At 42.1% G+C, this 14,544-nt stretch overlaps 2 protein-coding genes across 3 annotated transcripts; one reads left to right on the top strand and one right to left on the bottom strand.

Moving 5' to 3' along the window:
- The first annotated feature begins 4,854 nt into the window (after positions 1 to 4,854).
- On the top strand, positions 4,855 to 10,063 carry eif2b4 (eukaryotic translation initiation factor 2B, subunit 4 delta). Of its 2 annotated transcripts, none has more exons than XM_035618309.2 (13): positions 4,855 to 4,945; positions 5,446 to 5,483; positions 5,585 to 5,714; positions 5,945 to 6,163; positions 6,260 to 6,342; positions 7,493 to 7,584; positions 7,683 to 7,797; positions 8,194 to 8,270; positions 8,402 to 8,504; positions 8,612 to 8,739; positions 8,929 to 9,106; positions 9,382 to 9,562; positions 9,716 to 10,063. In XM_035618309.2, exons 1-13 carry the CDS (start codon positions 4,924 to 4,926, stop codon positions 9,913 to 9,915), a joined length of 1,566 nt encoding a protein of 521 aa, XP_035474202.2. In that variant the 5' UTR covers positions 4,855 to 4,923; the 3' UTR covers positions 9,916 to 10,063. The 2 variants fall into 2 exon arrangements, with proteins under 2 accessions (XP_035474202.2, XP_035474201.2); XM_035618308.2 differs by having other exon boundaries at positions 5,585 to 5,765.
- A 535-nt stretch (positions 10,064 to 10,598) lies between these two features.
- atraid (all-trans retinoic acid-induced differentiation factor) lies at positions 10,599 to 14,313 on the bottom strand. The gene is made up of 7 exons (XM_035616664.2): positions 13,735 to 14,313; positions 13,437 to 13,570; positions 12,439 to 12,507; positions 11,959 to 12,030; positions 11,710 to 11,831; positions 11,481 to 11,581; positions 10,599 to 11,363 (listed from the first exon to the last, which is right to left on the bottom strand). The coding sequence occupies exons 1-7, from the start codon at positions 13,831 to 13,833 to the stop codon at positions 11,259 to 11,261; spliced, it is 702 nt and encodes a 233-aa protein (XP_035472557.2). The 5' UTR covers positions 13,834 to 14,313; the 3' UTR covers positions 10,599 to 11,258.
- Between the last annotated feature and the right edge of the window lie 231 nt (positions 14,314 to 14,544).

Here is a 14,544-nt window from a genome sequence, read left to right as displayed (position 1 = left end):
AAAAAGTCATATTCTCATTGGCTGAATTGTTGATGGAGACAAAAGTAGCTCATATTACTCTCAGTGCTGTTTTGTAAGGATCGTGGCGGCAAGATGGTTTCTTTGAGGCCGCTGCTTTTGTTTATTGCTTTTGATGCCTTTAACAACACCCATACACCTTATTTACACTCCTCACATATGTAATGTATCAAAGCATTTACCACATTTGGACTGTGAAGTAAATTGATTTGTCTCCTTGCTGCCACTCGTTGAAAATGATCTCAAGTCATCATGAAATCACATAAAATTGTCTGGAAAATGTATCTCAGAGACTACTTAATGCTTTCGACAACAGTGAGAATCACTTTTTCCTGTAACTGTAAATGATACAATGAGAGGAAAGTGAAGGCCGGAATCCAAACTAGGATGAAACTCAACCTTGGCTTCAGCTGTGACTCGTGGCCCTGCTGTATAACTGCTGTTCGGACTGTACCCCCCCCCCCCCCTTCAAAAAACCAATAAAACACGCCCATCATGCAGTTGCTTCCTTGTTTCCCTGTATCCGTCTCTTACTCCTTTTTTCACTTTTTTTTTTCTTTCTCCAAAATGGATCCATTGACATTCGGTGTAAAATCGGGGCAGGATGGGGTGGGGGCTGGACGGAGGAACGGCAGGGGTGTAGGGTGTCTCGAGCCCAGTGTGAACAGCTGAGAGGTGTGATTTCACAGGCTGGCTCCCCCCTGTCAGGCCCCTGATTGGGCCGGACAGGAGGCGCAGGAGAGGCCCGGGCTTCTAAAGGACACCAACAGGTGGGAGGCCGCTTTGGAGGGGGGCGCTCCTGGCGGGATAGAAAAGGCCGATCTGCAAGGCCTGTTGAGAGCACAATCCACCGGCCTGATCCGGAGGAGGATGGCTGATGGCAGGAGAGCTGAGGTGAAGAGAGGAGAGGAGCAAGGGGAATGTGGGGAACGGATCTGAGGCAGTGGAGGCTAAGTTTAAGATGAGTTTGGACAGGGCAGCTCCAGGGATGAGGACTGAGGTTGGTGTGTGAGTGGGTTTTGTCTGTTCTGGGACAGCAGTAAGGGATTTTGCTCATAGTTTCTCATTTTATAACAAAGTGTAGTGTTCTCTGTGGGTGAAACGTCTCATTGACAGGGTTTTTCTCTAGATTCAGATATTGCAGGATTGAAGTCCTTGTGTTTTATTTAAATTCAGTTTCCTTTGATTTGCAGCTCCGTGTGAGTAAAATCAGGTGTCGAACCAGTTGTTAGATGTTTCCTCCTATAGTTTTACAGCGGCACAACAAACTCTGGCGAAGCCTGACACCTCTGTCAGGTGAGGGGGAGGCTGAGGTGTGACACAGGAAAGCTTCAGGAAGACTTGATGGACAGGGCCTTTCTATTGACCATTTGGTTTGACATGGCGGTAGTCAGGTTTATCAAGGCACTCACCACTAGATAGAAAGTTACTTGTGCAGGAGAGGCTGTCTGAACCCACTGTGGCCTCACGCTCGACCACAAGAAAACCACAAGAGGAGACTCAACAGAGTTCAACCAAGGTGAGTAAAACATATACATCTCCTCAAGCTCAGCTTCATCTTAAATGTGGCTTTATAACATTTAAATTGTCTTAATTCTGTTCTTAAAACACATGTACAAAGGACATTTTACACAGCTGCTGGGATCATCATGACATGGCATGACATGATGTTGAGGAAAATAACACAGATTGTGACCTTTGTCTTCTGGGCGCCAGTGCTCGCCTCTCCCTCCAGAGTTATTTACACACAGTTCATCATCCTCACGTTGGCTCTGTCCATCAAAGAGCTGCGTGGTGTGAGGCAGAATTCATCTTAAACTTTCACATCCCTATTGTCAGGGTCAAATAATGCTGTAAAGGTTTTTTTCCCGCCCCGTAGGATTGGAAAGCCAAATTGTTTTTTTGCTGTAATATACACTCTCAACAAAACTGAATCTTGAAATTTCCCGCCCTCCATCACACAATGTCAGCACGTCTGAATGTCTTGTGGCGCAGATGATCGAAGCTGCCGTCACATGTTCCTGTAGCACCGTCCCTCTTCCCTCCTTCTGTCACAGTTAACCATTGTTGAGCCAGGGTTGTTCCCGCTGCTCTGCATCTGTGACTATGAAAGGGTGCTTTGTGTCCGGGGGGCAGGCGGGGGGGGGGGGGGGAGCGGTGAATCCAGTTGTTGCCCCTTGTGAGGACATGCTTCCTTATATCCCCATATTAATACACCACTTATGGAATGTAAGGAAGTGTGTGGTTTCAAGGGGACATGAACACCGACCACAGTGGGACGAACATGTATTTCAGATTTGAGCTTTTATCGAACACTTTTATCACACAAAAGTGAACGTCAAATTATGAAAAGGTGAGGCTACATCATTAACTACTTTGTCTGTTTTATGAGTTGGGAGGGCTATGCGTGTGTGTGTGCGTGTGCGTGCGTGCGTGCGTGCGTGTGTGTGTGTGTGTGTGTGTGTGTGCTCGTCCATGTGTGTGCTTGTGGCAAGGCAACAGGTGAAGGGCCCGTTCCCTCTCCTTCAACTCCAGCACGTGTAAAGTTAGCATTACTCCCCGGCCCGCCGATAGGGTCTCAGGGACTGCCCTGCCCCAACTGTTGACAGTCAAGGAGGATTGACACACCGCAGCTGTCACCCATTATAGCAACCGCAGGACTCTTAAAAAAGGCTGAGGGGAGGGAGGGAGGGAGGGCCGAGATGCGGCGCTGTCCCTGAGGGCAAGGTTTCACCCATGTAGGCCGGGATTTGGAAGGAAATGGGGCGATGTCACCAGCTGTCATGGTTCCCAGACCTCTAAATAGGAGCGTTCTGCTTAGTAACACTTGTTCCTGTGTTGTCACTGTGCAGATTATACCAATACTGACTCATAAATGATGTAATCTTTCTCTCTCTCTGTTTCATCAGGTAAGGCTGAAGAGGACATGACGGCCCCATGACAGCTTGCAGATGATGTCCATCTTCTATTTCTATCTCTTCCTCCTCTCCCTCATTTCCCTCTCTTTCTATCTCCTCTATGCCCCCTAAACTCCCCTCCTCCGCCCCCTCCTCACTGCACGCCTCCCCCCTGCTCTTTCTTGATCTGCCTCTTGCAGCTGAAGCAACACGCCTTGCTGTGGCTGGTCAAACGGAACCAAGTCAGGTGTTTCTGTGAGGTTTGGTCCCCTTCAACCAGCTACTGCGTCGTGAATTCAGTCAGCAGACACCGGCGTGGAATCAAAGACAAAGTGGCGTTGTGGTTGTAATTAATGCTGCACAGTCTGGAGGCGGTAGTCGACAGCAGATGGTTTATTTTCTTTAGTGCCATGGTGTTGGTTGTTTCCTGATAAAAAAATAAATATATATATATATATATTATTTTTTTTTAAAAAGCAAATAAAAGATTACTGACAAAACACAGTGGTGAATTTAAATGTCTGCATATTGTGTAATATTTTGTGCTGCAATTGTAAAGAACATATTCAAAGAGTCACATTTCCTATACTGGTGTATTTTAAATTAGATGAGTGTTGGCGACTGTTATGTTTTTGATTAGCTGTACAATTATACAAAATGAGTGACCTATTTTATATCCAATTATTATTCTGATAACTACAACACAGTGAGAAGTCATCAGTGACATTTAAAGGCAGGTGATACATTGTCATTGCACAAATAAAATCTCAATAAATGCACATAACCTGCTTCAGCAAAACACACCTCTGTGGCAAAAAAACATTTTTCCTTCCTTTTTTGACTGATGATTTGATGATAATTTGAATCTTTAATATTAATATGGATAAAATAACTCCCTGTTCAAAGAAGGTATGCATGCATTTTTTTACATGCACAGATTTGATATATTTGAGAAAAACAATAGCGTTTGTATTATTCAATTAAGTAAACAGGCAAAAAAAGTTTGATATAGGCCTATGTATCACTCTGAAATCTGAACTCTTCACTACGAATCAAAACATTTGCATGACAGCACACCTTCAGTCAGAACCATGATGGACTGAGGGTGTGCTGTCATGCAAATGTTTTGTTGTTTGTTGAGTTACTTGTTAAGTCCCATAAGTGAGGAAATCAAACAACATGCAGAAATAAAAAGTAGGATTTGCTTCATTGTCATACATGAATTAAACTGAATATCTGAGTCTGACACAGAGAATCCTGAGCCATGGACAGCACCCATGATTTCAACAGTGACAATAATTATGTTCAGCGTTGTGTTATTTACAGTAACATAACACAGGATTGTCCACGGTCTCCATATAGAGAAATTGTTCTGCAACTTGTCCCAGGGTTGATTCATGATTTTCTGAATTCCTTACATCCTACAAATGTAAATAAAAACAGACACCACCATAAACTGCAGCCTCTAAAATGACCATGAAGTTTAATGACCACCATGAATGTCGTATTAGACTGTGTTTTTGTCATTCCAATTTTAGAAATGCTGGTGTGTGTTGTAGAGGATTTTTTAAAAGTTACAAAAATCCAGTGATAACTAAGAATTATTATTAGTTTGTAGTTAGTAGTATATACCTCTATATGGGGATCAATAAAGGTAAATAATACATTATCTTATCTTATCTCAATGTATAGCTATGGAATTCAAGTATTAAGCATTGAAATAAATGCAAAGTAATGTATGTATGTAAAAGAGTAAAAAAGGTGGTCCGACACTGACAGACTGAGATGAAATATACTACAAAAGTGTTTCTTGTTACAAACAACTGTTTATGAAAGAAGAATTAATGATAAAGAATTAATTGAAATCTAGTTATTATAACAAATATCTGGACACAATTTGGAATAGTGGTGATGGCAGCGCACCGTTGCTCCACCAGGGGGCGGTATAAATATTTCCCTGCTGTAGTTCCTGCAGTAGCAGGGGAAGCGAAGCAGCAGCGTCGTAAACATGGCTGACGGTGGAGTGACAGGTGAGTTCGGGAGTGTGTAACAGCTGAGTTTTACTGCTCCTTCCCGTTACTTTGCCCCTTTCTACCGTGGGCGCGGAGACGTGATGCCTTTCGCTTCATAATTCTACTTTTGTGGTTTTGCAGTTTGGCTTCTGGCAGAGATACATTTCCACTTGCTAGCTGTGCTAACGTTAGCATCGCACGCCAGTCCCAGGGTACTATTGCGTGAGACTGTTGTAGTTTAACGGCAGACATGCTAATGTGTTAGCATATGTCCGAGTAGTTTCATTTGACGTGAACGTATGAACCTGTTCACACCGTGTCTGCGCTGTGAAGATGGTGTGAGCAAACCAGTTTGGTGACTGGTGTCGTCAGTGGGATGTTCAGTGTCACACAGTCAGTAACAGTGTCACCACCGCTGTAGAAGGAAGAGCTACATACATGTCAACATCACCTGTTCAATGAACAGAAGAGCGATGAACTGATGAGATCACATCATCACCACTTTGCTGTTTCCACAGATGGACCTGACAAGAACGATGACGTTGAACGAGCAAAGGTGAGTGCTCGTCTTTTATTGTATTTGTCATGATTCGTCTTATTAGGTTACACGTGTGGCCTAATTGTAATGTTTTCGTTTTTTACGTTGTCACTCGGCAGTGCGAAGGCAAAGAGATGACCAAGGAGGAGAAGCAGCGGCTGAGAAAAGAAAAGAAACAGCAGAAGAAAAGCAAAGAGAAAAAAGATGACGCGGCTTCACAGGAAAGCGAGAAAGGAAAAAAGTCGGACGGTAAATCTTCTCCAGCGTCGCAGCCTTTACCAAAACCCACGACACAGAAAGGTGCAGATGATGTGGGCGGGATACAGCGCCCTTTCTTTGGCCACTCATTAATGTTCTTTTTACTTTTGTTGACTAACAAATATGTAGGGCAACTAAAACAGGATACATATTATGCATCTAGCAGAGGAAATGTTCTTTCATGAATCTTAACCCAGCACCTCTGTCCGTGTCTCCTCTAGCTCCTTCAGCAGTGCCTGCCCCTGCACCGGTTCCCATGCCTGCCTCAGAAGCTCCTGCCCCGGCAGACAAGCCCGCTAAGAGCAAAGCTGAGCTGAAAGCTGAGAGGCGAGCCCGGCAAGAGGCCGACAGGGCGTCCAAACAGGGATCCAAGAAGGGAGAGGTGGGTCCGCAGGCTTCGGCAGGCAAACCCAAAGCTCCACCCAGTGAGCTGCAGCCAGGTACTGTGACGGCACCAACGGCGACCGTAACCGTTCATACAAGCTGAAAGTTTACTTTACATATTGAGGTAAAAGTCTCTTTATATGTACTTTCAGTGGTGAAGAGGCTCCCAGAACATATGCAAGTGGACAACCCAGATGTTTTGAAGAAACTGGCCAAGAAGTTAGAGAGACAACAGGTTGGCCATTTGGTGTTATTTCTAAAAAAATTATTTGTCTGATTCATGACAGCACGTCTTGACATGAACATCAGCTGCCAGCCACATGTTTTTGAATGCAAGTTCAAATTAAATATATATTCAAATCTAGCACCTTAAACTAGAAAATACAAAATGAGAAATAGATACAAATAAACTACATGTTTAAGAACACTTAGTATGGATGTTGTTCTCTTTTATCAGGCATATATATACTGCTTTCAGACATGCACGTTCAAGTCCGAACATTTTCCTGATCTTTTTTCCAAAGGGGCTGTATGTAAGAACCCAAATGTCTGCCATTGTTGCTCAGGACATTTTCTGAAAATGTTCCTGACAGCCACCTAGTAAAATTTCCGGAATATGTCAGAGCTTCACAGCAAGCGAGTTTTCCGTCTACCACTCTTCGCCTTAATGTTGAGGAAATTTTCCTCTTGTTGTGAAAGCATCTGACTCAGACTGTCTCTTGCTGAGTTGTTCATATGTAAACGGCGAACTCTGTTCATGTCTGAAAACAGCTATATTATGTCATTCACCGGAAACTCTAACCACTTATCATAACTGCATGTGCTTGTACCTAACATTTCTTTCAGACACCAGGGCACAATGCTGCTACAAAGGTCGAGGTCTGACTTTTTTTTAAAAATGTGTGCCATTTGACAATTGTCTCATTTTGTTTTGTTTGCTAAACTGCAACTGTTCCATCACCACTCAATTTACTGGAAAGTGACGAACTCGAACTCATTGTTCGGTCTGTTTGGACAGAGGTGGTTTATTCGTGTGACGAGTTTTTGTGCCAGAAGTTGGTTAGTTTTTTTTGTCATCTCTCCTACAACACTCGTCTGTTTGCTATGCAGGTCTTTGGTTGTCATCCACACTGATCTTCTGTTTGTTTTTGGAGTATTTACAGCTAAATTGTAGATGGTGAAAGTTAATATGTGAATAGAATTTCACTGTAACCTTTTAAATTTTGCCTCAGTAGTATCATTTGTGGTCCACTGAATTTTAAAAAATCTTTTTATTGAATTATGTCCAGGCTTTGCTGTGATTGTGTGTTAATCTTAATATTTCAACTTTAACCCCTGAACTGCTGGACACTGATGTCTTTGGATTGTAATCTGCTTGATTTTAGATCCCACTGCGATTAGACTACGGCTACAAAGTCAGTCTGTTTTCTCACCTTCACCAGTACAGTCGCAAAGCCCCTCTAACACAGCAACTCAGGTAAGTTGACTGTTTGATACATGTAGTAGTGTAGTTAACATATATTAGTAATCCTGTAAAAAAACTCACTATTGACTTGTTTTGTTTTTCTGCTGCAGCATTCCTTCCACGGTGATTCATCCTGCTATTGTACGACTGGGCCTCCAGTATTCACAGGGAATTGTGGCAGGATCCAACGCTCGCTCGGTCGCCCTGCTGCATGCCTTCAAACAGGTACACTCCCTCAGATCACACTTATTGCACCACTCATCTCTCAACACAAAAAGCATTAATTTGTTTCACTCTAAAATATTTGTTTTTGTATTTGACTCTATTTGTAATCCAGTTCATGAAAGTGCAAGATGTCAATATATTTTCAGCCATCAAATATTCTTTTCAAATGGAGTTTATATTATTATAAGCCATTTTGTTAGGCTTTTGTCATATGACTACACCTGTCAAGACTGAAATTTATGTTCTTAACTGTGAGCATGAAAGAATAACACACATCTGTACTGGATGCATCCAGCTTGTATTATTGCATGTCTATTGTGGACAGATTGAGAGTGAAGAAAGTCAAATACCTTCAAAAACATGAATAACTTGCATATGCACTGTTTTTATCCCCAGGTAATAAGTGACTATACTACGCCTCCAAATGAGGAGCTCTCTAGAGACTTGGTCAACAAGCTCAAACCTTATATCAGGTACAGACATTTTTTAAGGTGCACTGCTAAGAAATGTTTTTTTTCACCTCATACAGCAAATCAAGTACAACTAATTAAAACATGTCTCTGCATTTGTGACTAAAAAACTGTAACTCCTATTCTTCCTGCAGTTTTCTAAATCAGTGTCGCCCTCTGTCAGCCAGTATGGGTAACGCAATCAAATACATCAAGAAGGAGATCTCCAATATTCCTAGTCAATGCAAAGAAGAAGAGGTTATTATATTTTTTTTGGTTGTTGTTTTAGCTCACATCTTTCATATACATTGATTTTCAGTTTCCATCTCATCCACTGTTTCACATTCTCTCTCGTCTGTTCTCAGGCAAAGAGAAAACTGCTGAACTGTATCGAGTGCTACATTAATGAGAAGATCATTCTTGCTGCTAAAGCTATTGCCAAGTATTCCATAGAGAAGATCAGTGATGGAGACGTCATTCTCGTTTATGGATGGTAAGACTTGTTTAAAGCTGACCAAACAATAATATTTTATCATGTTATTAGAAGTATGCATGTATTTAAAATGACTGAACGTTTACTGAATGTATCCATACACTTTCCCGGTTGTTTATCTGACCTTCCTTTGACATTCTTGTCTTAACATCACCACATCACATTTGCAACTCACCACCCTCCGCTCAGCTCGTCACTGGTCAACCACATCCTGTGTGAGGCCTTCGAGAAAGCGATCAAGTTCCACGTGATCGTAGTGGACAGCAGGCCTCGGCTGGAGGGCAGGGAGGCCCTGAGGCGCCTGGTGCAGAGGGGCATCAGCTGCACCTACGTCCTTATCTCGGCTGTCTCTTACATCCTCCCAGAGGTAATCTTGAAGTCAATGCAGCATTAGTGTAGTTCTGTTACATCCCACTCCATGTATCCCCTCATCCTTTCCTACTGGTGTACAAACTATCGTCCGACCCATCCTGCTGATACGACATCCCGACTGTTCGTCAATGTTTTATGTTCTTGAGATGTCTTTGTTTGTTATTGTTGCTGTCGAATGATGTTTACGGTTTGTGGGGATGAACAAACTAAATAACTTACTAAATCCCTCAGAGTAGCCAAAGCACATTAAGCTTCTTTATTCTCTTTTAGGTGTCGAAGGTGTTCCTCGGTGCCCACGCTCTGCTGGCCAACGGCTACGTCATGTCTCGCGTGGGGACATCCCAGATAGCGCTGGTGGCCAAAGCCTTTAATGTGCCTGTGCTGGTGTGTTGCGAGACCTACAAGTTTTGTGACAGGGTGCAGACGGATTCCTTCGTCTCCAATGAACTTGGTACGGAAAGTATTCACTGATCTACTAGATTTGTGAAATTGTAACACAAATATCACCCTTTCAGTTCAAATGCTGCTTCTGTGGTCATATAAACTGATATCGGATATTTGAAGTGTCAGAATCACAACTTTATCGTCATCTGTCTTTTCCCAGATGACCCCGATGACCTCATTGTGACCCGTAAAGGAAAGACTCAGCTGGAGGACTGGCAGCAGGTGGACTCCCTCGGCCTGCTCAACCTGGTGTACGACGTGACGCCGCCTGATTTCGTGGACCTGGTCATCACGGATCTGGGAATGATCCCGTGCACCTCGGTCCCCGTGGTGCTGCGGGTCAAAAACGTGGACCAGTGATCGACCTCCGCCTCAGCGGTCGGAGCCAAGAGGCTGCGTCTGCAGTGTGTCGATGGGGGAAGTTGTGTGCATGAACGCCTGCACACAACACATGTTGTGCTTTTACCATGCAATAAATATATATCTGAAATGGCATAAGCTTTTTAAACTGAGTCCATGTGTGTTTTTGTGGTAGATCGCGGATAATAGATTTTTTTTCCCCCAAGGCTTTTTGGACAAGAAATTCAGTTGTGTCTTTTTGAATGTTGGGAGGGGGTTTACTAGATCCATATTATGAACTGTTACTCTACAACAGAACATCTAATTGCCGGTATTTAGAGCAGAACAATTCCACTGTGGTTGTCAACACGCTCCGGTTGTCAACCGCAGCGCGCAGTTTTAAATGAGCCCTAAATGGTTCCTTGTTTACAGTTGGAGCTGCAGAATCTCAAGAGTAACTTTATGGCTCTCATAAACTCTTCAGACTAGTTTTTAATGACTTGATCGATTGAAAAGGAAAAGAGAGAGAGAGCGTGAGTGAGACATACACCAGGCTTTTGGCAAAGGAACTCCGATGGTTCATCGTTAAATCCCCCTGGGGTCAACACACGATACTCATGCGCGTCAATTGTATTGGCACAATTTTTAAACCAAAAAGTAACATTTGTACCCAAGACTAGGGGCATCTCAAGAAAAAACGGCAATTTGCTATTTTGAAATCTTTATCAGAACCCTGAATGTCACTCAGACAAAGCATTGAAACTTCTCATTCATCAACATCAAGACACTGAACAAAGGATACAGTGACAAGTACAAGTTCTAGCAGATACTTGAGTGCAAGTGTCAAAACAAGGGTTGCCTTAACTCTAATACGAAAAAGCTCAACTTCCCTTGAAATTTTGATGGTTAACATGATTCATATGGTGAATCTGGCTTTTTTTCTGCCTCTTGAGTAAATCAACATGTTCAACATGCGACATACTGTCCCCTCATATATGCTTAAGGACGTGTAGTTCTATTTTGTAAAGTCAGTCAGCACATGTCTGAACGGTGAGCAACAAAACAACCGTAATACAACCTGGCCATAAATATCTTGTGTCAGTCAACTACAAAAAAAAACAACATTTCAAACTTGGGGAAACACCTTTGTCTAAAATTGCACAATTGAGTCAGTAGTAAAAATAAATTCCCTTAAATAAAACACAGCTGCCCCCAGAACGATTTAAAATAAAACATCTAAATGGGGTCACTTTGGACTTGGTGTCAGCATTTTCCCTTTTGAGAGCGGTCAGTTTCAGCTCAGTCGATCACTGCAGGTAGAAATAAAAAAAACACCAATAACAACAGACGACTGCAGTTCGGCCTCAGAGTGGTTTGACTTTACGTCTCTGCGTGACCCACAGCAGGAGAGAGAGCATGACTGTAGATGCCCCAAGAGGCGCAAACACCTCCAGAGCTGGGAACTCCCCCTATTGACAGTGGTAACAAATGAATAATTAAAAGTAATCAAAAGATTTAGCAGCACAAGTGTTTTTCAAGTAGATAATACTGTGAATGATTGAGATAAAGCTGCTCGACAAACTGACCTCTCGAAGACACTTGTATCCATGGTAGTTGTCAGCACAGCTGCACTGAAAGAAGCCGGGGCCATAGGGGGCACAGAGGGAGTTTTCCGGGCAGTTAATGGCTGGGGATTGTCAGTCATTATGACATGAACAGATGTCACATATCACCAAAAACCTTCTGCAAGTTTTAGATCTGTTTTTTTTTTCCTCCTTGTGTGTCACAGTGGAGGATTATGAGATGGGAACTTACACAGCTGCCCCGTCTGATTGCACGTGTTTTTCTGGCCTTCACAAAGACGATTTCCCTCTTTGACCTCCACCTTTGACCAAGACACGTTGCCTCCCGGACAAGCTATGTCTCCTGGCACGATCCTAAAGAGACACGCAGTTTGAGTTACAAAGAAGTAGAGCTAATTTCATACTCATTAGGACTTTATTTTACAAACTTCATTCTCATGAACAGCTGCTGTCAGTTCAGAGCTTGGAACAATATACTCACATGTAATTCAACTCCATAAATCCTTGAAATGCCGTGTCACTGAGGTTGACAATAGGATTAAGTGAGAGGTCTCTGCAAAATAAAAGTGAATAATGGGTTAAAATACTTTTAGAAAGCCGAAGACAAATAGATATTCTCTTAAGAGTGATGAGTGTCAGTCGTTGTCAGTAGGAAAGAGAAATAGAAACATTCTAAACGCCTGTTGTCTAAGACTCCTCTTATTAACACTGAGATTATTCTGAGGAATCCCTCACATGCGTGTAATACATTTTCCTGCGTGGCACAGTGCAGAAGTCTACAACAGTTTTTCACATGAAAAAGGCTCATTTGATACATAATTAACACGTAGAGTAGTGATCAACATACCAGTGCCTTAAAACATAACCCCCACAGTCATGGAGAAGGCATCCAGAAAGGGTGTCCCATTGTTTTGTGTGCATGTTGAGTGAACAAGTGTGAAACTGTATTTACTGTACGTACATCATTAACGCTGTTGATGCCTCATGAAGATCCTCTACGTGAGTCAGCGAACAGTTAGATAGATCCAACCTAACACAAACACAAAACACCATGTTGAAACATTAAAAATACAAAAACAATACTTGCAGAGGCCTGTGTGTTAGAATTGGGGTCAAACAGGGTCAAAGGTTACATCACAGGCACTGGCCGCCTAGAATACACAGTGGAGACATCTGTTTACACACAGTTTGATGACCAAGCAGGAAAAAGGTCATACATTAATTGCTCATACTGACCATCAACTAAAAGGAATGATAAACCAGGTTCACATTCTCAAATGATAAAAGCAATATAGTCGTAGCAAAGCAACAAGTCGTTGGCTGTCAAATGAGGTTACACTATTGTGTCTGTACTCATAGTGATAGTTATGAGTTTGCTTAAAACTTTAAACAACAATTCCTAATTGTTATACTGACAAAGACAAACAAAAAAATATGCACAAGGACAGCAAGAAATTTATATAAAGATAAAAATAATTAAATAAATAATGAATAAATACTGAAAAAAATCGACAAAAATAATTTCTTTCTTAATTAACTTCATTATATTGTTTTAGTTTTTCTAAATAATTTGTTTATTTACCTTCTTTCCTGTAACTCATATAATACATGTATATACCCTGTTACACTGCACATATTTTGCTTAAATTGTATAAATTATCATTACTATTTATTTCAATGTGTTGTTTGTTGTTTGTCTGTTTATGTTGCACTTATTTATTACTTTTTTAAACTGATGTTTCTAATATCTAATTTGCTGCTGTAACATAGCAAATGTCCCCGTTGTGGGACTAATAAAGGATTATCTTATTTTGTCTTATCTTATCAATACTGGTTTTCTGTACATCATTTGTAAACCTTCACCTCACCTTCTCAACAACGGGCCACTTACAACTTTGTATAATTACATATGGTGTCTATATTTCCAATAGACAGTGAAGGCAACATTAAAAGTCTTACCCGATGATGCGTTCAGGGTCGGTTGTGTTGTCGTTGCTCAGGCAGCAGCGTCCCTCTATCCGTCCAGCGGACACGGAGCAGAACTGGCCCACCGCGGTGCCGTTCAGGACAGGCCCGCTGCAGAGTTTACATACCTGCGATTACAAAAATCACTAAATAAGGTTGTACACAACAACATTCGCACTCACTGCACAGCCACCAAAACAATGTTGTTTTTCAGCGATGTGTCCGTAGACACTATCGTGTGTTCGTCACAATAAAGACCACCGACTATACTCTGACAAATCCCCAGTCTTACCTGCAGCCCAGTCCGCTGACAACTCGCGTAAAGACACGAATTAAAGATCAAAATAAGCACCACAGGTTTCAGCTGGCTGCACCCAGCTTTCATTTTCATCGACTGAAGTCATATGATCGCAGTGTGGCGGACACGTGACCGGAAGCTGGTCCAACACTTCATCCAGGAGTCTAGGTTGCGCTGCGATTACGCATACACTAAACTATGGAGGATTTAGACTGCTATTATTTGCGTCTGTCGTGAATATAAAAATACAATAGCGAGGGAACACACGACGCAAGCATCTTGCTCATTTACCCGTGCGGAAAGTGTGATAGCATGCTGAAATATTAAATTCTGAATAAAAGAGCATTTGGTTTAATTTATTACTTCAATGCAAGCAGTTCAAAATCATTTATGTAAATCGTATTAATTCTACACTACATGTTGTGCAACAGATCCCATAAGTCCGAGCTGACTGCCATTATAAACACCTCTATTTATTTTAATTTCCAAAATTGTTGACAGAATTTACACGCATTTCTTTTTTCCGGACTAATGAATTTTGACTGCGCTTTCACTGTCACCTCGGGTTGCACCAAATTGAGCGGGGAGTTGGAGTTGGTGGATTTCTACGATATTCAAAATACAAAAGAAACAATTTCGTGGCGCATTCACAAAATTGTATTACACTCCTATATATATATCTACGTGTAAAATAAGCGGCATGAATTTTGCCAGCGCTGTGTCATTTCCATCCCACCCGTAAACATCTGTGCCCCCCCCCCCCGGTCGAAGACGAGATGGTTCGGTCCAGAGGAATTGTTGCAA

Source organism: Scophthalmus maximus, chromosome 18, assembly GCF_022379125.1.
Source record: "Scophthalmus maximus strain ysfricsl-2021 chromosome 18, ASM2237912v1, whole genome shotgun sequence".
Taxonomy (NCBI): Eukaryota; Metazoa; Chordata; class Actinopteri; order Pleuronectiformes; family Scophthalmidae; genus Scophthalmus; species Scophthalmus maximus.
Note: the sequence above shows the minus strand (reverse complement) of the source record. Positions and strands in the feature narration are given on the sequence as shown.